This window comes from Mustelus asterias, chromosome 2, assembly GCF_964213995.1.
Source record: "Mustelus asterias chromosome 2, sMusAst1.hap1.1, whole genome shotgun sequence".
NCBI lineage: Eukaryota > Metazoa > Chordata > Chondrichthyes > Carcharhiniformes > Triakidae > Mustelus > Mustelus asterias.
Window position 1 is genome coordinate 15,918,097 of NC_135802.1, and position 24,484 is coordinate 15,942,580.

Genomic DNA, 24,484 nt, shown 5'->3' on the forward strand with positions numbered 1-24,484 from the left:
TCAATTTTGCGTCGTCTTCCTGATATCATAGAATCCCTACAGTGCAGGAAGAGCCATTCGGCCCACTGAGCCTGCACCAACGACAATCCCAACCAGGCCCTTTCCCTGTAACCCATGTATTTATTCTGCTAATCTCCCTGACATTCAGGGTCAATTTAGCATGGCCAATTCACCTAACCCATACATCTTTGGACTATGGGAGGAAACTGGAGCAAACCCACGCAGACATGGGGAGAACATGCAAACTCCACACAGACAGTGACCCAAAACCAGAATCAAACCCAGGTCCCTAACACTGAGGCAACAGTGCTAACCACTGCGCCTCCGAGCCACCCACAATATGCTTGGTTCTGTCTGATTTATGGCACCAAAGATGGCCATTTCACCCATTGAGTCCATGCTGACTCTGCATAACAAACCAGTCAGTCCCATTACCCTTTTTCTTTCCCTCTAGCCCTGCAACTTTATTTCCTTTGAATGCTCATCCTATTACCTTTTGAAACCATTGGTTGACTTGGCATGAGCAGCAGGTTCCAAGCTATTATCACTCACTCAAGTTGCATGAAAAGGAAAATAAAGAATCAATGGATCGGACTCCCAGATCAGCACAGAATCACTGGTGGATTTCTGACAAAGTTCCAAGTTGCATCTTAGATATTTGTTTGGTCCTGCAGAACTTTGCGTATTACTGAAAGAGATAGACATGCTATCAAAACTGTTTGTCTTGCACTCATCAGGATAGCTCACAAGAAATTACCACCAATAACCGTGGAAATAGTGATTTATACTGCATGAGAATTGGTTGGGAAGTAGACTCTGGTAGAGGCGTTGCCATGGAGAATGCAGCATGGAACAGTTAACTGCACAGCTTTGTCCAATTTTAGACTCGGGGCAGGTCGACTCTGATCAAGACATTGCCCTGGCAACCTTTGACATAGTTAAATGTTCGAAACTCTGGTTGAGATTCAGCTTAGAAGCAGGAAGAAAATTTAGATTTCACTATTTTACATACAGTGCAGTAAAGATGTAGAACAGACTGTCTGGAAGGACAATGATATTCCCAAACATAGAGAAGATTGGGCAGATAATTAGCAAGGAAAGTCACTGAACAGTGTGACAGAGTGGGAATTTTTTTGAATTTTGTCACCAGCCAGATATACTGTAATGATCTCTTTACACTTAGTTAATGAGCTTCCAGCAACCTTTCTCTGAAGTTTTTTTTTCCATTCTCTTTTATATTTGCAACTCTCTCGAGAACTTAATTTGCACCTGAGTCTCTTCAAAGTTGGTATCCATTTGCTTTTATAAAAGTGTGATCTCTAAGCACTCTATAAATCCCAGACATCTGTTAGTGCTGTTGTAATGGCAATGTTATTTATCTGCACAATTGGAAGTGACACTGGTACAGAGTTCTCCAAATCCTGGATGGTTATTTGCACTGGTGAGCAACTTGAAATATGATGTCTTGTACATTAAACCAGGCATGCTGTTTGGGTTTGAATAATTTAAAACTGCAATTTGGTTACTTTTAGCTAATAAACTGCATCATTTTGGTTTTGCATTAACCTACAGCCAAGTTGATCTTTCTCTACACCCTAGCTATGACTGTAACACTGCATCCTGCACTCTCTCCCTTCCTTCTCTATGAACAGTATGCTTTGTCTGTATAGTATGCAAGAAACAATAATTTTCACTGTGTTAATACATGTGACAAATCAAATCACATACTCGCTTAGAGAATTGAAACCAAAGTGGATTTACTTGGGTTTATAAAAACAAATTGTAACATTAAGACTTGCCAGTCCTATCCATTTTAATCTGTTCTTTAGTTAAATTATTAGTTTGTCATCGCACTAATTACTGCAATCCTATTTAGAGAAGGCAGTCCGTCCCTGTTACTTAGCAACTTCACAAACACATTGTTGCAAAGTTATCTTGCCTTTTAAAATATTTTAACACCAAAAGTTTTGTGAATGGTTACCTTCAGTTAAGCTATCATTCATTATTCACTGGATATTATTCACTTCAACTCTGAGGATTGATGGACAGCACCTTCCAAACCCGCTGCCACTTAGGACAAGGGCAGCAAATATGTGGGAACGCCACTGCCTGCAAGTTCCCCTCCAAGTCACACGTCTTCCTAACTTAGAAATATATCGCCATTCCATCACTGTCGCTGGTTCAAAATCCTGGCAGTCACTCCCAAACAGCACTGAGTGCAACTCACCACCACCTTCTCAAGGGTAATTAGGGATGGCCAGTAAAAATGCTGACCCAGCCAGCGGACATCCATCTCCCATGACAGAATTTTTTTAATGTGGACAGCATTGACATGCATTTGTTGCCCCATTCCTGGCTGTCCTGGGAAACGCCGATTTGGTGTTTAGTGGAGATGTCTGTTGATCTAGCACCAATGTAGGGACAGTCTGTGCCCATGTTTGTAGGTGTGTGACCTTGGAGAGGAACCTGACAGAAAAACTGTTCCATTGTGACTTTTGTTGATTTCAATGGTTGAGGTTGGAAAAGGAGACAGATTCTGTTAAAACAACCTTGGTGACTGATCGCAGTGCATCCTGTAAATTGTACATACTGTAGCCACAATGCATCGGTAATGGATATGGAGACTAGTGAAAATATTTTTTTAAATTCTTTCACAGGATATGGGCATCGCTGGCCAGGCCAGCATGTATTGCCCATCCCTAATTGCCCTAGAAAAGATGATGGTGCACTGCCTTGAATTGCTGCAGTCTGTGTGTTTATTTTTTTTATTGGTATCACAAGTAGGCTTAACACTGCAATGAAGTTACTGTGAAAAACCCCTAGTCGACACACTCCGGCACCTGTTCGGGTACACTGAAGGAGAATTTAGCATGGCCAATCCACCTAACTAGCACGTCTTTCGAACTGTGGGAGCACCCGGGGGGAAATCCACGCAGACGTGGGGAGAACGTGCAAACTCCATGCAGACAGTGACCCGAGCCGGGAATTGGAAACGAGCCTGGCGCTGTGAGGCAACAGTGGTAATCACTGTGCCACCGTGTGGTTATCAGAATTGAGAAAGAGGAGACAAGAGATTTAATCAAAGTCCTTGCAATTATGAAAATTTTTGAATGGGTAGTCAATGATTAAGTTGATTTGTAGGAGCATTGGTGAACTGGTATCAATCATTTGAAATTCTCACTGAGTATCTGAGGAGAGGGCATGGTCCTTAGCTGGGAAACTGAGTTTGTAGGGAAACCGGAAACAATGGCTGTCTTCCCAATATTGATGGAAGGAAGTTTTTGCACGTCCAGCAGACAGAGAAGCCATTCTCTGGCCACTATTAGAATGGAACCAGGTTAGTGTAGTCCCACCTAGCTGGATATGACCATGGAGAGACATTAGAGGAGAACGGTATGATTAATCACATCAAAGGCTCCAGAGGTTGCCAAATTTCAGTCCTGTGACATGTCCATCTCCCTCTAACAGATTTTCCATTTTGGATACTGCTAAGGGAGTTGGTTTCTCCAGGGACGGCAGCAAGATTTGATTTGATTTATTATCGTCTCATATATTAGTATATTGTGAAAAGTATTGATTCTTGCGCGCCATACAAAGCATACCGTACATCGAGAAGGAAAGGAGAGAGTGTGCAGAAAGTGGTGTTACAGTGAGTGGCTCAGCTGCACGGGATGGGGAGGGGGGTTTGTCTTCATGGGGGATGACACAAATAACTGAGAAATGTGAGGGAACTAAGCAAGGGTCTGGTGAATTAAAGGAAATAATAATTAGTAAAAACAATAGTGCTGGAGAAATTAATGGGACTGACAGCTGATCAATTCACAGGGTCTGATAATCTACATCTCATGGTATTAAAGGAAGTGGCCATGGATATAGTGGATGCGTTGGTCATGTTCTGAAATTCTGTAGATTCTGGAACAGTCCTGACAGATCGGAAAGGGGCAAATGTAACCCAACTATTTAAAAGAGGGAATGAGAAAACAGGGAATGAAAGACCGGTTAGCCTAACAACAGTGGCAGGGATAAAGTCTATTATAAAGATGATGATAACCGTACACTTAGAAAATATCAATGGAATTAGACAGTCAACATGGAAAGTCAACAGGCATTGATCAAAGGGAAATCATATTTGACAAAATTACAGGAATTTTTTGCAGATGTAGCTAGCAGAATAGATAAGGATGAACAAGTGGATGTGGCGTATTTGGATTTTCAGAAAGCTTTTGATAAGAGGGTGGTGTGCAAAATTGAAGTGCATGAGATTGGGGGTAATATATCGGCATGGATTGATAATTGGTCTGAAACCTGATTGGGGGGAAAGATAGGAATGGATTTAGGTGGCAACAGCACGCTCAAGGACTTTGGAGAGGAAAAAGAGATTGGACAATTGTTTGTGAGGATGGTGAGGTCAGGGATTGATCTTTTGAGGAGGGGGTGATGGCAGCAACTGTTAACTTTCCTGCCTATGTTAGCCAATATTTGTTATGTTGTCAGTGGTTTAGTGGGAATAGGATCGAGGGAGCAGGAAGTGGGTCTCGTGAACACTATGAGCTCAGAGAAAGAATGAAGAAAGATGGGGGTAAAACTGGAGAACAGATTCAGGGCTACAGCAGGGGGAATCTTTAGAGGAAGTTTGGCCCGGTGGGCTCGTGGAAGGAAGACGTGACAGAGAATGTGGAAGACATGTTTACTCAGAGAGTAGTAAGGGCGTGGAATGCCCTGCCTGCAGCAGTGGTGGACTCGTCAACGTTGAGAGCGTTCAAGTGGTTGTTGGATAAACATATGGATGACATTGGAATAGTGTAGATTAGAGGGGCTTTAGATTGGTACCACTGGTCGGCGCAACATCGAGGGCCGAAGGGCCTGTACTGCGCTGTAATGTTCTATGTAAGCAGCTGATTGGGTAATCTCCTTAGTCATCAAGAGGTACATGGGCTGCTTATTGGAGGTGAAGGAGATAGAGGAAAGGGGTGTAAGATGAAGAGACGGGAAATGTTAAAATGATGCCAGCTGACTGGGGGAATGAAGCGAGAGGAATGTAACCTTTTGATGCATTGCATTGAAGTCCTGCGGCAGCAAGGCCAGCATTTATTTCCCAGTCCTAGTTAACTTGAAAAATGTAGTGATGGGCTGCCTCTTTATCCATGGTACCACAGAATAAATAGCAAGGGGGTTGCATACATGATTTATTCTCTTGCTTTCCCTCCCTGCTTGCTTGTAATTCAGCCAGGCCACTCTGAAGCCATGTCTGCAGCCAAACGAGGCAATCCAAGGGCGTGAGGTCACCAGACTGTATTTGGTTTGGAAGGGGATTGGATGTTGGCCATAGATGGTCAATGCATAGCTAGGGGAGACAATGGAGACTGAAGAGGATGTAGCGACCTGGTTCCTATACCAAGTTTTTGAGTATTTTTGCTGTTCTTTGTTCTTTTGTTGCTTTAATTGGGAATATAAAATTTAAACGGAAGGTTGGCAGCAAATTACAAAATGTCGTAAAATTATTGTTGATATTTTGTAGACATTGTTATTTTGTCTGTGATTGATTTTGGTCTGGTTGTATGGCTAAAAAGACGAGACTTATTTGATTAGCAATCATTTCCGAATAAATCAGCCTCCTCTGAAGAGCTTTTGCAGCCCCATTCAGTGTGACATTTTCTTCAAACAGTAAATATAGATTTTGCCACAAAGGAAATTTTTAAAACCGGAGTGCCGGAATGGTCATTGTGTCAGCTTATTACAGGAAACCAATTAATCGTAGAATAGAAATAACTACAGTGATTGCACTTAGGGGTTGAGAAGCTGATTCCACTACTGTGATGGTTCTGTTAGCTGATTTCAAAGAAAAAAATTATCTTTTTATTTAAAAAGGAACTTAGCCGGATGTCAGTGCGTTGACAAAAAGTGTAAAACTGGAGCCTGAAAAATTATATTTTTGGCTACCTCATAAGGGACTTAATTGTAATATTCAAAAGATCTTTATTAATTTTCTTTTATATGCAAGTAGTATTTTATGGTCTAGTCAACTGGTTATTATTTAAAATCTGGGACAGTAGCAATCTGTTGCTGAGAACATCATGAATTCCCACGATTCCATTGCACTGATTTGCTTCATTCATTTTTGGTTCTTGAGTGATGACCTTTTCTTCCTATCCTCTTGCAGTCTTCTCAGCCAGCACACCTTTGCAGCCCCTTCTCTCGTTCCCGAAATTCTTGACATAATTTTAATCTCAAGGAAGACCGAGCAGGATTTTAAATATTCCTGGGGATAAGGTGTTCAGTAGGAAAGGAAGAAAAGGAGGAGACATGTCGGTATTGATTAAGGAGAGTGTTGGAGAAAGAGGGCGTCCCAGAGAGCACAAGGATGCAACCATTTGGCTGGAGCTAAGGAACAAAAAGGGTGCAATTACATTGCTCAGTCTAGCCTAGTGGGAAAGATCATGGAATCCCTAAAGTGCAGAAGCAGGCCATTCAGCCCATCGAGTCTGCACCAACTCTTCAACCAAGCATCTTACCCAGGCCCTATCCCCATAACTCCATGTATTTATCCCACTAATTCCCCTAACTTGCACATCTTGGGGCACTAAGGGGCAATTTATCATGGTCAATCAACCTAGTCCGCACATCTTTGGACTCTGGGAGGAAACCCACGCAGACACGGGGAGAATCTGCAAACTCCACACAGGCAGTCACCCGAGGCCAGAATTGAACCCGGTGATGCTGTGAGGCAGCAGTGCTAACCACTGTGCCACTGTAGAGGAACAAATCTGCATTATAGAATAGTTATAATGGGGGACTTTAATTACCTGAATGTAGATTGAGACTGTGATAGTGCAAAGTGCACAGAGGGGCAAACATTCCAAAATTGTGTTCGGGAAGATTTTCTACAGCAGTGTATGTACAGTCAAACAAGAAAGGATGTTTTTATTAACTAAAATAAAAGCAAAATATTCCAGATACTGGAAATCTGAAATAAAAACAGAAAATGCTGCATAAACGCAGTAAGTCTGACAACATCTGTGTAGAGAAATAGAGTTTATGGTTTGAATGTAAATGATCCTTCTACAGAATCATATTAACTGTTAGTATGATGGTGGAATAATACAGCAGCTTCTTTCATAAGTTTATTTTGCATCCAATTTGACAGTGATGAAAACTCCATATAATTACCCCACAGCAACTCATTTGATTTGATTTATTATTGTCACATGTATTATTATAGTGAAAAGCATTGTTTCTTGTGCGCTATACAGACAAATCATACCATTCCTAGAGAAGGAAACGAGAGAGTGCAAAATGCGTGTTAAAGTCATAGCTAGGGTGTAGAGAAAGATCAACTTAATACGAGATAGGTCCATTCAAAAGTCTGATGCCAGCAGGGAAGAAACTGTTCTCGAGTCGGTTGGTACATGTCCTCAGACTTCTATATCTTTTTCTTGACAGAAGAAGGTGGAAGAGTGTATGTCCGGGGTGTGTAGGGTCCTTGATTAGGCTGGCTGCTTTTTCGAGGCAGGAGGAAGTGTAGGCGGAGTCAATGGATGGGAGACTGGTTTGCTTGATGGGCTGGGCTTCGTTCACGACTCTTTGTAGTTTTTTGTGGTCTTGGACAGAGCAGGAGCCATATCAAACTGTGATACAACCAGAAAGAATACTTTCTATGGTGCATCTGTAAGAATTGGTGAGAGTCGCAGCTGACATGCCAAATTTCCTTCGCTTTCTGAGAGAGTAGAGGTATTGGTGGGCTTTCTTAACTATAGCGTTAGCATGGAGGGATCAGGACAGGTTGTTGGTGATCTGGACACCTAGAAACTTGAAGCTCTCGACCATTTCCACTTTGTCCCCATTAATGTAGACAGGCGCATGTTCTCCACTACGCTTCCTGAAGTAGATGACTATCTCCTTCGTTTTGTTGACATTGAGGAAGAGATTATTGTCACCGCACCGGTTGACCAGATTCTCTATCTCTTTCCTGTACTCCCTTGTCATTGTTTGAGATCCGACCCACTACGGTGGTCATCAGCAAACTTGAAAGTCGAGTTGGAGGGGAATTTGGCCACACTCAACTGTTCTAGCTGTGTTCATTTATACTCTTGTGAAGGTTGAGCCAAGAGCAATTATCTGTCTTTAATAAGGCAAATAGCGTGACAATGTAATTGTGACAGTTTGCACTTGCTGATACATTGCTGAGCATAAAGGGGATTAAAAAAAGCAAAAGGCTGGTAAAAAGAGGAGGAAGGCCAATGAGGGAATTTATGCATGGGGGCTGGGGGCATGGCTGAGGTATTAAATAAAAACTTTGCATCCGTCTTCACCAATGAGGTGGATGCTATCCAGGCCATGGCAACAGAGGAGGAATCTGTCATTAAAAGGGTTCAAAATTGATAAGGAGGAAGTATGGATAGATTGCCGGTACTTAAAATTAGCAAAAGACCGGGTGAGATCGGTGGTTTGGTAAATCGAAGATTTGTGGTCGGTGCAGACTCGATGGGCCGAATGGCCTCTTTCTGTACTGTAGGGTTTCTATGATTTCTATGAGATGCAGCTAAGGATATTGAAGGAAGTGAGGGTGAAAATTCCAGGGGTACTGGCCATAATCTTTCAGTGTTCTCTAGGCTCGGGTGAGATGCCAGAGAACTGGAGAACTGCAAATTTTGTGCCCTTGTTTTAAAAAAAAAGGTTGTCGGGCAAAACCCAGCAATTGCAGACCAGTCAGTTTAATGCGAGTGATTGGGAAGCTTCTGAAAACACTTGGATGGGACAGATTAGTAGTCACATGGGAAAATATGGGTTGATTAGGAAGAGCCAACGTGGATTTCTAAAGGGGAAATTGTGTAAACTTGCTGGGGCTTTTTGAGGAGGTAACAGACCGTAAGATCATAAGACATAGGAGCAGAATTGGGCAACTCGGTCCATCGAGTCTGCTCCGCCATTCAATCATGGCTGATATTTTTCTCATCCCCATTCTTCTTCCTTTTCCCCATAACCCCTGATCCCCTTAATCAAGAACGTATCTATCTCCGTCTTAAGGACACTCCAGGACCTAGCCACCACAGCCTTCTGCGGCAGAGTTCCACAGATTCACCACTCTCTGGCTGAAGAAATTCCTCCTCATCTGTGTTTTAAAGGATCGTCCCTTTAGCCTGAGGTTGTGCCCTCTGGTTCTAGTTTTTCCTACTAGTGGAAACATCCTCTCCACGTCCACTCTATCCAGGCCTCTCAGTATCCTGTAAGTTTCAATAAGATCATCCCTCATCCTTCTAAACTCCAACGAGCACAGACCCAGAGTCCTCAACCGTTCCTCATACAACAAGCTCTTCATTCCAGGGATCATTCTTGTGAACCTTCTCTGGACCATAACAAGCCCAGCACATCCTTCCTTAGATATGGGGTCCAAAACTACTCTCAATACTCCAAATGGGGTCTGACCAGAGCCTATACAGCCTCAGAGGTACATCCCTGCTCTTGTATTCTAGCCCTCTTGACATGAATGCTAACATTGCAATTTGCCTTCCTCACTGCCGGCTGAACCTTAAGAGAATCTTGAACAATGACTCCCAAGTCCCTTTGTGTTTCTGATTTCCTAAACATTTCCCCATTTAGAGAATAGTCTATCCCTCCATTCCTCCTTTCAAAGTGCATAACCTCTCACTTTTCCACATTGTATTCCATCTGCCACTTCTTTGCCCACTCTCCTAACCTGTCCAAGTCCTTCTGCAGCCCCCCTGCTTCCTCAATGTTACTTGTCCCTCTACATATCTTTGTATCATCTGCAAACTTAGCAACAGTGCATTCAGTTCCTTCCTCCAAGTCGTTAACAGAAGGGGTTGATAAGGATAAAGCTGATGATGTGGTGTGCATGGACTTTCAAAAAGCATTCAATACAGTACCACACAGCCAACTTATGTGAAAAGTTACAGCTGATGAAATAAAAGGGAGAGTAACAAGGTGAATACCAGGTGAAATTATCCGAGTCATAGTAAACAGGGTAATAGTCAATGGATATTTTTCAGGCTGGAGGAAGTTTTGTAGTGGAGTTCCCTAGGGCCCGGTATTGGGATCCTTTCTTTTCCTGATATATATTGATGATGTGGATCTTTGTGTGCAGGGGACAATTTCAAAGTTTGTGGATTGCACAAAACCTGTAAGCATTATAAACTGTGAGGAGTGCAAAACTTCAAAACAATATAACAAGCTGGTGCAGTGGGCAGATTGGCAGATGAAGTTCAGTGCGGAGAAGTGTGTAGTGAATGAGGCGCAGGAGCAGAGGGAGCTGGGTGTGTATATGCTTAGATCATTTAAGGTGGCTGAACAGCTGGAGAGAGCAGTTAATAAAGCATTATGTATCCTGGGCCTTATTAATAGGGCACAGAGTACAAGAGCAGGGAGATTTTGCTGAACTCATGCAAGACATTAATTAGACCTCAGCTGGAATATTGTTCTGAAAGCCACACTATAGAAAGCATTGGAGAGTGTTCAGGAGAGGTTTACAAGAATGCTTCCAGGGATGAAAAGTTTCAGTTATGAGGATAGTTTGGAGAGGTCGGGACTGTTCTCCATGGAGAGAAGAAGGCTAAGAGCAGATTTGATAGAGATGTTCAAAATCATGAGGGGGTTGGACAGAATAGATAGGTAGAAATTGTCCCACTCTCAAAAGGATCGAGAATGAGGGGTCGGTTTTAAAGTGATTTGTAAAAGAAACAAATGTGAGGTGAGGAAAAACTTTTTCTCACAACGAATGGTTTGGGTCTGGAATGCACTGCCTGGCAGTGTGGTGGAGGCAGGTTCATTTAACAGCACATTGGATGATTATTTGAATAGAAACAATATGCATGAGTATGGGGAAAAGGCAGGAGAATGGCACTAAGTCATAATGCTCAACGGAGAGCCGGTGCAGACATGATAGGCTGAATGGCCATTTGCACCATAACAATTCTGTGATTTTGTCTTTAGATTGATTAAGTCAAATGTTTGAGAAGAAATGGAGGAAGGAGCCAGGTAATGACAGACCTCGGTGGAGAGGTAACTGGAAACAGAATGACTGAGCAATTGGACAACACAAGCTAAGTCATGATGTGATGAATCCAGTTGAAATGTTTTGAGGGGGCTTCCACTGTGGCGGATAGAAGGCAATCAATAAATGTGATCTGTATGGACTTAAATAAGGCATGTTATAAACTTTCACATGAGATTGTTGGCAAATATTTAAGTGCACAGAATTTGAGGTAACTTGGTGACCAGGTTTGAAACTTGGTAGAGGCAGTGAGATGGGGGTAAAAGAAACATACTCTGGGATGTTGCCGAGTGGCATTCCCCAGGGATCTGTCCTGGGATATTAGCTTTTTTTCTTGTGCCTTTTAATACTTGAAACTATATTCAAATTTGCAGATAACACTAAGATAGGAAGCACATTAAATTGTATGAAATGAAGTGTAAAGTGAGTGGGCAAAATGAAGATGAAATTCGAGGTGGGAAAGTTTGAGGTCATTTACTTTGAATCTTAGACAAATTATGGTATTTTCTTAATTGGAGAATAGAAACTGTAGAGGAGCAAAGGAATTTGGGTGTCCAGATACAAGATACACGCAAAGCTGCTTGCATTGGTAAAAAAGTAACAACAAAGATTAATTCAATGTTTGCCTGTGTTCTCAAAACAATGCAAAGGAGTCAAAGTTATGTTTCAGTTGTACAGAGCCTCTGCCAGAGCCCATCTGGAGTCCTCCATTCAGTTCTGGGAACCACCACTAAGGAAGGTTACATTGCTCTAGGAGAGATGTAGTGATGCAGGCACTTAAATGGTTAAAACTGATGTTACAAATTTGGGTTGCATCCTCCTGAGTTTGGAAGGTTGCGTGGTGCTCTTGTTGATCTGTTAATGATTTGATAGAATAGGTTTAGGAAAGCTATTGCCGTTGGTGAACGAATCTAGAATATGGAGACATAATCGTAAAAAAATATATAGTCAGGCCATTCAGGAGTAAAGTCAGACTGTTTCACACACACTGTAGTGGAATTTAAGCCCCCAGTGTGCTATGGATGCTGGCTCAATTGAAATTTCCAAGACAAAGATAGAATTTTATCAGGTGAAGTTTATTTATTAGTGTCACAAGTAGGCTTACATTAACACTGCAATGAAGTTTCTGTGAAAATCCCCTTGTCGTCACACTCTGGCGCCTGTTCGGATACACAGAGAGAATTTAGCGTTGTCGGTGCACCTAACCAGTACCTTTTTTGGATTGTGGGAAGAAACCGAACGAAACACATACAGACACAGGGAGCATGTGTAGACTGCGCACAGATAGCGACCCAAGCCAGGTATCAGACCCTGGTCCCTGGCGCTGTGAGACAGCAATGCTAACCGCCGTGCTGCCTGCCGAGGCACGTGGATTGAAGAAAACTATTGAAGGAGGTGCGGATCAACCATCACCCAATTGAATGGCAGCAGCAGATTCCAGGGGTCGATGACCTGCCTATCTTGCTAAGTATTTGATTACCTAATCTGCCATTGATCGACTGGGTTCCAACTTGCCGTCGCCAGACATGATATATTGGAGACAGCTCAATGCCGAAGAAACTCTGCTTACATTAGTGCCTTCAAGCAATCAACAAATTTGTACCAAAATCTGTACACCATTAGTTTGATAGCTTTCCATCTGATTGAATTACGTATTCCCCAGCTCCCTCAAGCACTTAGGAACAGATCAACTTCGCAGTCCTGTTGCATGCAAAGGGGTTTCAAAGCTGCACTGTCAATTTGAGAACTCTCCCCAAGTAACCTTAAGAAAATATCCAATAGCAAAACACTATTAAATTCCAAATTAACAATTATATTTTTGTTGCCAGCAAGACATGCCTGTCACATTTAACATGTGAAAACTGAAATTGCCACTGCAAAGTTTGTAATTTGTTGTCAGAATGGTGTAAATGAAATGTTATGCTGTCGTAGCTGGATGCATTTCTCTATTCCTGCTGAGACAATTTTAAAATAATGCAATGCTGTGAGATTTGATTCACAGCCATATTTTTTGCTCATCATCTCTGAGCAGGTTGACTTCTTCTTAGAATCCCTACAGTGCAGAAGGAGGCCATTCAGACAATCAAGTCTGCATCAATTCTCCTCCACTTGTTGGGTTATGTTAGTTATACCCACCCAAGCATAGTCCCTCATCAAAGGGTCAAAATGTTTGTGTTCATTGGATTTTCAGGTGGCGCAAATCCAGTGGTTAGCACTGCTGGTTATCAGCGCCACGGACCTGGGTTCGATTCCTGGCTTGGGTTACTGCGGAGTCTGCACATTCTTGACAGAAGCCAGAGGGTGGTTGTAGAGAGAGTTGTTTTTCAAACTGGAGGCCTGTGACCAGCGGTGTGCCTCAGGGATTAGTGCTGGGCCCACTGTTATTTGTCATTTATATTAATGATTTGGATCAGAATATACGGGGCATGGTTGGTAAGTTTGCAGATGACACCAAGATTGATGGTGTAGTGGACAGTGAAGAAAGTTATCTCCAATTGCAACGGGATCTTGATTAATTGGGCCAGTGGGCTGACGAATGGCAGATGGACCTTAAGTTAGACAAATGCGAGGTGATGCATTTTGGTAGATTGAACCAGGGCAGGACTTATTCAGTTAATGGTAGGGCGTTGGGGAGAGTTACAGAACAAAGAGATCGAGGGGTACATGTTCATAGCTCCTTGAAAGTGGAGTCACAGATGGACAAGAGTGGTGAAGAAGGCATTCGGCATGCTTGGTTTCATCGGTCAGAACATTGAATACAGGAGTTGGAATGTCTTGCTGAAGTTGTACATGACATTGGTAAGGCCTCAATTGGAATGCTGTGTGCAATTCTGGTCTCCGTATTATAGAAAGGATATTATTAAACTAGAAAGAGTGCAGAAAAGATTTACTAGAATGCTGCCGGGACTTGATGGATTGAGTTATAAGGAGAGGCTGAATAGACTGGGACTTTTTTCTCTGGAGTGTAGGAGGCTGAGGGGTGACCTTATAGAGGTCTATAAAATGATGAGGGGCATAGACAAGGTAGATAGTCAATATTTTTTCCCAAAGGTAGGGAAGTCTAAAACTAGAGGGCATAGGTTTAAGATGAAAGGGGATAGATACAAAAGTGTCCAGAGGGGCAATTTTTTCACACAAAGGATGGTGAGTGTCTGGAACAAGCTGCCAGAGGTAGTAGTAGAGGCGGGTACAATTTTGTCTTTTAAAAAGCATTTAGATAGTTACATGGGTACGATGGGTATAGAGGGATATGGGCCAAATGCGGGCAATTGAGATTAGCTTAGGGGTTTTTAAAAAAAAGGGCAGCATGGACAAGTTGGGCCGAAGGGCCTGTTTCCATGCTATAAACCTCTATGACTCTATAACAAATTTGATTGAATTTTTACACTAGGTGTGTAGATGAGAGCAGTGCAGTTGATGTAGTCTACATGGACTTCCGTAAGGCTTTTGACAAGGTCCCACATGGGAGACGATAAAGACGGTTAGAGCCCATGTGATCCAGGGCAATTTGGAAAATTGAATCCAAAATTGGGGTCGGGGCAGGAGGCAGAGGGTATTAGTCTAAGGTTGTTTTTGTGACTGGAAACCTGTGTCCAGTGGTGTGCCGCAGAGATCAGTGCTGGGTCCCTTGCTGTTTGTAGTGTACATTAATGATCTAGACGTGAATGTTGGGGTGTGATCAGTAAATTCACAGATGACACAAAAATTGGTGGTGTAAATAACGAGGAGGAAAGCCTCAGATTACAGGATGATATAGATGGCCTGTTCAGATGGGCAGATAAGTGGCAAGTGGAATTTATCCCTGGAAAGTGTGAGATGATACATTTTAGGGGGATAACAAAGTAAGGGAATACACAATGCTCAGTAGGACACTAGGAAATACAGACGACCAGAGAGACCTTTGGATGCATTATCAAAGATCCCTAATACCATACCATTCTGCATTGCATGTTCCCCATGCGCATCATTTGAGCATGTGGATAGGCACATCTTGACCTTATAAAGATGCCATATTAAGTTTAAGAAAATAATATAGCAACTGTGATGGGATGTGGATATTGTTGGCAAGGCCAGCATTTGCTTCCCACCCCCACTTGCCATTGAAATAAGTGGCTTTTGTTGGGCCATTTCACAGGACAGTTAAATTCAATCACATTGCTGTGAGTCTGGAGTCAGGTGTAGGCCAGACCAGGTAAGGACAGCAGACTTCCTTCCCTAAAAGGCGGCACAGTAGGTTAGCACTGTTGCCTCACAGCACCAGGGAGCCAGGTTCGATTCCCAGATTGGGACACTGTCTGTGTGGAGTTTGCATGTTCTCCCCATGTCTGCATGAGTTTCCTCCGGGTGCTCTGGTTTCCTTCCACAGTCCGAAAGACATGCTGGTTAGGTGCATTGGCCATGCTAAATTCTCTCTCTGTGGATAGTCAGAAGCTTTTTCCCCAGGGTGGAAGAGTCAATTACTAGGGGGCACAGGTTTAAGGTGCGAGGGGCAAGGTTTAAAGGAGATCTAAGAGGCAGATTTTTTATACAGAGTAGTGGGTGCCCGGAACTCGTTGCCAGGGAGGTAGTGGAAGCGGATACGGTAGTGACTTTTAAGGGGCGTCTTGACAAATACATGAATAGGATGGGAATAGAGGGATATGGGCCCCGGAAGGGTAGGGGGTTTTAGTTCAGTCGAGCAGCATGGTCGGTGTGGGCTTGGAGGGCCAAAGGGCCTGTTCCTGTGCTGTAATTTTCTTTGTTCTTTGTACCTGAACAGGCGCCGGAGTTTGGCGACTAGGGGATTTTCACAGTAAATTCATTGCAATGTTAATGTAAGCCTACTTGTGACTAACAAAAAAAACTTTAACTTTAAAGGCAGTTGAGACTGTTTTCCCTTCTTCCATCTCTCCGTAAAAGAGAATACTCAAAACCTGCTTCCTTTTCCTCCTCATCTTTGTGTGATCAAACACTCTAGAAACACATTTCTCAAGGAAAAATGATCCTGCAGGACATTAGTGAACCTGATGGGTTTTCATGACATTTGATGATGGTTTCATGGTCACCGTCACTGAGACTTGCTTTCAAATCCAGATTATTTTTTTGTGAATTGAATTCAAATTCCACCAACTGCTTTTGAGAGCATTACCGCAGCTGTCTGGGCTACTAGTCCAGTGGCATTACCAGTGTACCACGGGCTCCTCCTCTACAGATTTTAGTATTTTCAGAACTTTGCACTGCAGTTTTTTCATCAGTGCCAATTGTGCGCGGTTCACATTAACAACAACCTGGCAGTATAATAACAGCATTAGTTATAAATGGTTTAGTGCTAAAGTGTGAAGCAAATCTGATTTGCTTTTGTTGGGTTTAAGTTCAGAAGTTCACCGACAATACCGGTCTGTTTGAAAAATAATTTGTACTTCTAGCAGAATGCAAGTTAATTACCTGAGACATTTTATTTTCTTTGGATTCGTTTTTAAAAGGTTTTCTCCTTTTTCTGTGTTGGCAGCGTGCTACTTTTGATTTTTGATTTGATTTATTATTGTCGCATGTATTAGTATACAGTGAAAAGTATTGTTTCTTGCGTGCTATACAGACAAAGCATACCGTACATAGAGAAGGAAGTGAGAGAGTGCAGAATGTAGTTTTACAGTCATAGCTAGGGTGTAGAGAAAGATCAACTTAATGCAAAGTGGGTCCATTTGAAAGCCTGACGGCAGCAGGGAAGAAGCTGTTCTTGAGTTGGTTGGTACGTGACGTCAGACTTTTGTATCTTTTTCCCCGACGGAAGAAGGTGGAAGGGAGAATGTCTGGGGTGCGTGGGGTCCTTGATTATTGCTGGCTGCTTTTCCGAGGCAGCGGGAGGTGTAGACAGAGTCAATGGATGGGAGGCTGGTTTGTGAGATAACTAACACTGGCGAAGGAAAGATATGTAAACCTGCCAGTGAAACAAGTGGGATTTTTAAAAATATATTCATTCTCAGGGCGTGGTGTCACAGGCAAGGCTGGCATTTATTGCTCACCCCTGATTGTCTTGGGAAGGTGATGGTGGGCCACCTACTTGAACTGCTTTTCTTAATAGAAATTTGTTGCAACTGAGTGCTTGCTGAGCTCCATCAAGAGGGCAGTAATGATTTAGCCACGTGGTGTTGGAATCGCGTCATATCGGCCAACCTGGGTAAGAGCCGTGGGTTCAATCCCTTACCTCATGGACATTTGTAAACCAGTGGGTTTTTAATTGACAATTGGGCAAGTTCGCGATAACTTTTTTAAAACTCTCACATTAACAACAAACTGGCAGTATAATAGCAGCATGAGTTGTAAGTGATCTAATGCTAAAGTGCGAAGTAAATCTGATTTGCCTTTGTTGGATTTTTAAGTTCAGAAGTTCACCGACAATGCCAGTCTGTTTGAAAAATAATTGAGTCTTTTGGCAGAATCCAAGCATTTCGTGGAATTCAAATCTCAAACTGCTTTAATGGTTGAACTCCGGTTCCCTGGATGATTAGTTCAGTAACATAACAGTTATGTTACTCAACTAGTCATGCAGAGAACCAGAAAACCGTACCTATGCCATCATTTTAATATTATGGCAACCGAATTTCTATTGCAAATCGCTGTAGTTATTTATTCTCTGGACGTTCACATCAAAAGATTAAATTGCAAATGTAACCCGAGAAATTTTTTAATGTTTTATTTTTAAAATCTCATCATTTAAAACACAGCAGCCACAAAGATGAGAGAGTTGTTCACACAAAGGGCTTGGAATGCAGCTTGCATTACCGCAAGTAGTTATTGAAGCCAACTTATTAACAAGGGAATTAGAATTGTATTGAAGGGTATGAGAAAAGAGCATGGAAATAGGATTAAAGCAAATAGCTGTTACATGGAACTAGGCCAAATAGGCTCCTTAAGCACTGAAACTTCAATGATTTTGTGCAAATGGAATTGGAACGTATTATCATTTCACTTGCATGTGACATTGCTGAAGATAACACAAGCCTGTCCAATTTCTGCCCTATTTTTCCCACTATTAAGCCACCCCATTAGAAATTGCCATATTATACCAGTAGCGTAGTGGTATTGTTACTGGTTTTATAATACAGAGGCCTGGACTGATTTTCTGGAGACGTGTTCAAATTCTAATGTTCATCGAAACATAGAAAATAGGTGCAGGAGGAGGCCATTCGGCCCTTCGAGTTTGCACCACCATTCAATATGATCATGCACTTCCAGTATTCCACTCCTGCTTTCCCTCCATACCCCTTGATCCCTTTACCCAAAAGGGCCACATCCAACTCACTCTTGAACATATGTGGAGGAACTGAAGACTGTGGAGGAACAGTGATATCTTGGGGTCCATATCCACAGATCTCTAAAGGTTGCCACTCAAGTGGATAGAGCTGTGAAGAAGGCCTATAGTGTGTTAGCTTTTATTAACAGGGGGTTGGAGTTTGAGCCGTGGGGTTATGCTGCAACTGTACAGGACCTTGGTGAGACCACATTTGGAATATTGTGTGCAGTTCTGGTCACCTCACTATAAGAAGGATGTGGAAGCGCTGGAAAGAGTGCAGAGGAGATTTACCAGGATGCTGCCTGGTTTGGAGGGTAGGTCTTATGAGGAAAGGTTGAGGGAGCTAGGGCTGTTCTCTCTGGAGCGGAGGAGGCTGGGGGGAGACTTAATAGAGGTTTATAAAATGATGAAGGGGATAGATAGAGTGAACGTTCGGAGACTGTTTCCTCGGGTGGATGGAGCTATTACCAGGGGGCATAACTATAGGGTTCATGGTGGGAGATATAGGAAGGATATCAGAGGTAGGTTCTTTACGCAGAGAGTGGTTGGGGTGTGGAATGGACTGCCTGCAGTGATAGTGGAGTCAGACACTTTAGGAACATTTAAGCGGTTATTGGATAGGCACATGGAGCACACCAGGGTGATAGGAAGTGGGATAGCTTGATCTTGGTTTCAGGTAAAGCTCGGCACAACATCGTGGGCCGAAGGGCCTATTCTGTGCTGTACTCTTCTATGTTCTATATCTAACAAACTGGCCCCAACCGCTTTCTTTGGTAGAGAATTCCACAGGTTCACAACTCTGAAGAAGTTCTTCCTCATCTCAGTCCTGAATGGCTTACCCCTTATTCTTAGACTCTGATCCCTAGTTCTGGACTTCCCCAAACATCGAGAACATTCTTCCTGCATCTAGCCTGTCTATTCCCATCAGGACTTTATATGTTTCTATGAGATCCCCTCTCAGCAGAAAGAATTTAAATTTAGCAAATTAATAAAGCTCTGGAATATAATGTTAGTCTCTTAATGGCCATGAAACTACCAATTGTGGTTTTAAAAAAAACCCATCTGGCTTACCGATGTTTTTCGGGGGAGGAAGGTCTACCAATCTGGCCCATGTGGTATTCCAGAACCACAGCAATGTGATTGACTTAACTGCTCTCTGAAATGGCCTAGCAAAGCACTCAGTTGTAGATGGCTCAGCACCGAGCAGTCGGGATGGGCAAAAGATAATGGCCTTACAAGCGATGTTCACATCCCAAGAACAAATATTTGAAAGAGGAAAATTGATATTGGTCTATTTAATAACCAGCAGCTATGACTCGACTTTGGGTGTGAGGAAGTTTGTGTGAAGCAGTCACCCGTTGGGCCGAATGGCCTGCTCCTGTGTTGTAAATTCTATGTACTGTGCACTGCTGTTCCCGTGGTTGTTGGGCATTTGTTTTCAAAGTGGCTTTGCGGAGCTGGATGATGTATTTCATTTTAATTTCTTCTCAATTTTGGGCAAGTTTTATATCACAGTAAAAGAGAAAGTAATTGAACTGGAGGGCGCACGCAGACCTGCTGAGATTTATTGCCTGCTCGTATGATGTGAGGATTAGGTTCTTGCTGTGAAACTTAATGTCATACTAAAGAAAATAATCATGGCAATTGTGTGAGTCACCCAGGAAACTCAATTGCTAGAGGTGTGCAAGCATTGGACATCCAGTCAATTCAATCTCTGGGAATTAATTAGAATGCAAGTGAACCTTCGCATGTGAAGGAACAGAGAATAGTGTAACCAATTTTGCAGATTACATTAAATTGGGCATGTAAGTGATAATGGGGCACAGACAATCTAAGTTAATGGGCAAAACTATAGCAAGAAAAATTCACTATGTGGGCATGTGTGTTGTCATCTAATTTGGATCTGAGAAAGACTAATTAAAATATCACCTTAATGGTGAGAGGCGAGAAATAATGAGGGAGTAAAGAGAGTTAGTGTCCCTAGTCATGAATCACAGAAGCTAATGCTCATGAGCGAAAAGTAATCAGAGGCTGATTCAAATTGCCCTTTCTTGCAAGGGGGTGTTCAATACAAAAGTGAGGAACTAATGTTTCAGTTGTACAAAGCCTTGGTCAGATCCCAACTCTTAAACAACAGACCTCAAGGTTTTAGTATTGGAAGGAGTACAGTGCAGATTCCACAGAACTATCCCCTATCTTAATTCTAAACAATATTTGCGTAAAGATAGCCGTATTTCCATGTTCAGACAATCGTCTTTAAAATGTTGAAGGGATTTGTGATTTGTTGAAGGAAAGGGCATGAACGCACTGGAGGGGGTGCAGAGGGGATTCACCAGGATGCTGCCTGGGATGGAACATTTAAGTTATAAAGAGAGGTTGGATAGGCTCGGGTTGTTATTGTTGGAGCAAAGACTGAGGGGAAACCTGATCGAGGTGTACAAGATTATGAGGGGGCATGGACAGGGTGGATGGGGAGCAGCTGTTCCCCTTAATTGAAGGGTCAGTCATGCGGGGACATCGGTTCAAGGTGAGGGGCAGGAGGCTTGGGGGGGATGTGAGCAAAAACTTTCTTAACCAGAGGATGGTGACAATCTGGAATGTGCTGCCTGGGAAGGTGGTAGAGACGGGTTGCCTCACATCCTTTTAAAAAGTACCTGGATGAGCACAATGATAACATTCAGGGTTGTGGGCCATGTGCTGGTGGATGGGATTAGGTGGGAGTTCAGGTGTTTCTCATGTGTTGGTGCAGACCTGATGGACCGAAGGGCCTCTTCTACACTGTATGATTCTAAGATTTGATGAAGTAAGTGCAGAGAAATGATTTTCACGATGTGGGAATCCAGAACAAAATTCTAAAACAGAAAATAAAATTAAAGCTTGCGCATTTAGAAGAAAAATCAGAAAGCCCTTTTCACTCAAATTGTAGGGGAAATTTGGAACTCAATAGGCTGTGCAGGTCATTTGAAATTAAAGATGTGGGATCTTGGGGTTCTTTGGGTAAGGGTATCAAGGTGTATGGATACACCTCAGTGGGTAAATTGAGTTGAGACACAGACCATATAAGACCATAAGACATAGGAGTAGAATTAGGCCACTTGGCCGATTGAGTCTGCTCCGCCAATCAATCATGGCTGATATTTTTCACATCCCCATTCTCCCGCCTTTTCCCCATAACCCCTGATCCCCTTATTAATCAAGAACCTATCTATCTGTCTTAAAGACACTCAATGACCCGGCCTCCATAGCCTTCGGCGCCAAAGAGTTCCACAGATTCACCACTCTCTTGCTGAAGAAATTCCTCCTCATCTCTGTTTTAAAGGATCGTCCCTTTAACCTGAGGTTGTGCCTCTGGTTCTAGTTTTTCCTACTAGTGGAAACATCCTCTCCACATCCACTCTATCCAGGCCTCACAGTATCCTGTAAGTTTCAATAAGATTCCCCCCTCATCCTTCTAAACTCCAACAAGTACAGACCCAGAGTCCTCAACCGTTCCTCATATGACAAGCTCTTCATTCCAGGGATCATTCTTGTGACCCTCCTCTGGACTCTTTCCAAGGCCAGCAACTGTTCAATATCGAATTGAACAGTTGAATAGGCTTGAGGGTAAAATATCTACTTGCACTTGAATTCTTTTCATCATTTAAACATCATTTAAAAGTGGAAGTATGTGTCCAAGGTACTTGTCAAGATGAAATAGTTAATGTCCTAAAGACCAGAATGGCCTCTTTAGGTCCCATGCATTTCTGAATGCTGATTATGATTTTAAATATCTAACTTGTTTTTGGTCTTAAAAATAAATTTTCTTCTGTGTGCTCCGGTTTCCTCCCACAGTCCGAAAGGTGTGCTGGTTCGATGCATTGGCCATCTAAATTTTCCCCCAGTGTATCCAAACAGGCGTCGGAGTGTCGCAACTAGGGGATCTTCACAGTAACAGTGTTAATGTAAGCCTACTTGTGACTAATAAGTAAATTTCCACGCTTCCTTTTGATTAAATTGATTATTTCCATGTTACAGTTAACCTTGGAGGACTGTTACTGCAAGCATTGTTGGAATATTGGCCAAGAACGCACATCATTCCAATGGATGAAGAGGAAAATGAAATGAATATGGGTCAGTATTTCACACCAGAATTGGTCTTGAGAGCAGATAAATGTAGAATTTGTTCAAAAATTGAAGTTGTTGTTTGCTAATTGTGCAATGTTCACCATTTACAACTCAGACCTTGAAGCAGTCCATGTACATATGCACCAAGGTTTGGACAATATTCGGGCTTAGGCGAATAAGTGGCAAGTAACATTCACACAAGTGCCAAGCAATGACCATCTCCAACAAGAGAGAATCTAACCACCTCCCTATGACACTCTGGCATTACCATCGCCGATGCCGCCACCATCTGTATCTGGGGGGTTACTATTGACCAGATGCTGATCAGGACCAGACATATAAATAATTTGGCTACACAAGCAGTTCAGAGGCTGGGAAGTCTGTAACAAGTAACTCAGCACCTGACTCCCTAAAGCCTGTCCACCACCACCATCTAGGCAGAAGTCAGGAATATGATGGAATATTCTCCAGTTGCCAGAATGAGTGCAACTCCAACAACATTCGAGAAGTGCAACACTATTCGGGATAAAGCAGTCCGCTTGATTGGCATCCCATCCACCACCTTAAACATTCACTCCCACCACCACCACTACACACCACTTTACCACCTAGAAGACAAGGGCAGCAGATGCTTGGGGATACTACCACCTGCAAGTTTCCCTCCAAGCCACGCACTATCCTGACTTGGAATTATGCTGTCATTCCTTCAATGTCGCTGGGTCAAGATTCTGGAGCTCCCTTCCTAACAGCACTGTGGGTGGAGCTACACCACATAGAACATAGAACATAGAACATTACAGCGCAGAACAGGCCCTTCGGCCCACGATGTTGCACCGACCAGTTAAAAAAAAAACTGTGACCCTCCAACCTAAACCAATTTCTTTTCGTCCATGAACCTATCTACGGATCTCTTAAACGCCCCCAAACTAGGCGCATTTACAACTGATGCTGGCAGGGCATTCCAATCCCTCACCACCCTCTGGGTAAAGAACCTACCCCTGACATCGGTTCTATAACTACCCCCCCTCAATTTAAAGCCATGCCCCCTCGTGCTGGATTTCTCCATCAGAGGAAAAAGGCTATCACTATCCACCCTATCTAAACCTCTAATCATCTTATATGTTTCAATAAGATCCCCTCTTAGCCGCCGCCTTTCCAGCGAAAACAATCCCAAATCCCTCAGCCTCTCCTCATAGGATCTCCCCTCCATACCAGGCAACATCCTGGTAAACCTCCTCTGCACCCTCTCCAAAGCCTCCACATCCTTCCTGTAATGTGGGGACCAGAACTGCACACAGTACTCCAAGTGCGGCCGCACCAGAGTTGTGTACAGTTGCAACATAACGCTACGACTCCTAAATTCAATCCCCCTACCAATAAACGCCAAGACACCATATGCCTTCTTAACAACCTTATCTACTTGATTCCCAACTTTCAGGGATCTATGCACACATACACCTAGATCCCTCTGCTCCTCCACACTATTCAAAGTCCTCCCGTTAGCCCTATACTCAACACATCTGTTATTCCTACCAAAGTGAATTACCTCACACTTCTCCGCATTAAACTCCATCCGCCACCTCTCGGCCCAACTTTGCAACCTGTCTAAGTCTTCCTGCAAACTACGACACCCTTCCTCACTGTCTACCACACCACCGACTTTGGTGTCATCAGCAAATTTGCTAATCCACCCAACTATACCCTCATCCAGATCATTAATAAATATTACAAACAGCAGTGGCCCCAAAACAGATCCCTGAGGTACACCACTTGTAACCGCACTCCATGATGAATATTTACTATCAACCACCACCCTCTGTTTCCTATCCGCTAGCCAATTCCTGATCCAATTTCCTAGATCACCCCCAATCCCATACATCTGCATTTTCTGCAGAAGCCTACCATGGTGAACCTTATCAAACGCCTTACTAAAATCCATATATACCACGTCCACTGCCTTGCCCCCATCCACCTCCTTGGTCACTTTCTCAAAAAACTCAATAAGGTTAGTAAGGCACGACCTACCTGCCACAAAACCATGCTGACTATCACCTATCAATTCATTACTCTCCAAATAACTATAAATCCTATCCCTTATA

The 24,484-nt window shown here is 42.9% G+C and overlaps 1 protein-coding gene across 1 annotated transcript in view; it reads left to right on the forward strand.

Moving 5' to 3' along the window:
- The window catches only part of wdr48a (WD repeat domain 48a), a 132,142-nt gene that overhangs the window by 94,712 nt on the left and 12,946 nt on the right, over positions 1–24,484 (forward strand). Inside the window, exon 14 of the mRNA XM_078231657.1 lies at positions 22,296–22,391. Within this exon, the coding sequence (XP_078087783.1) occupies positions 22,296–22,391 (96 nt within the window). The remainder of the gene's footprint in view (positions 1–22,295; positions 22,392–24,484) is intronic.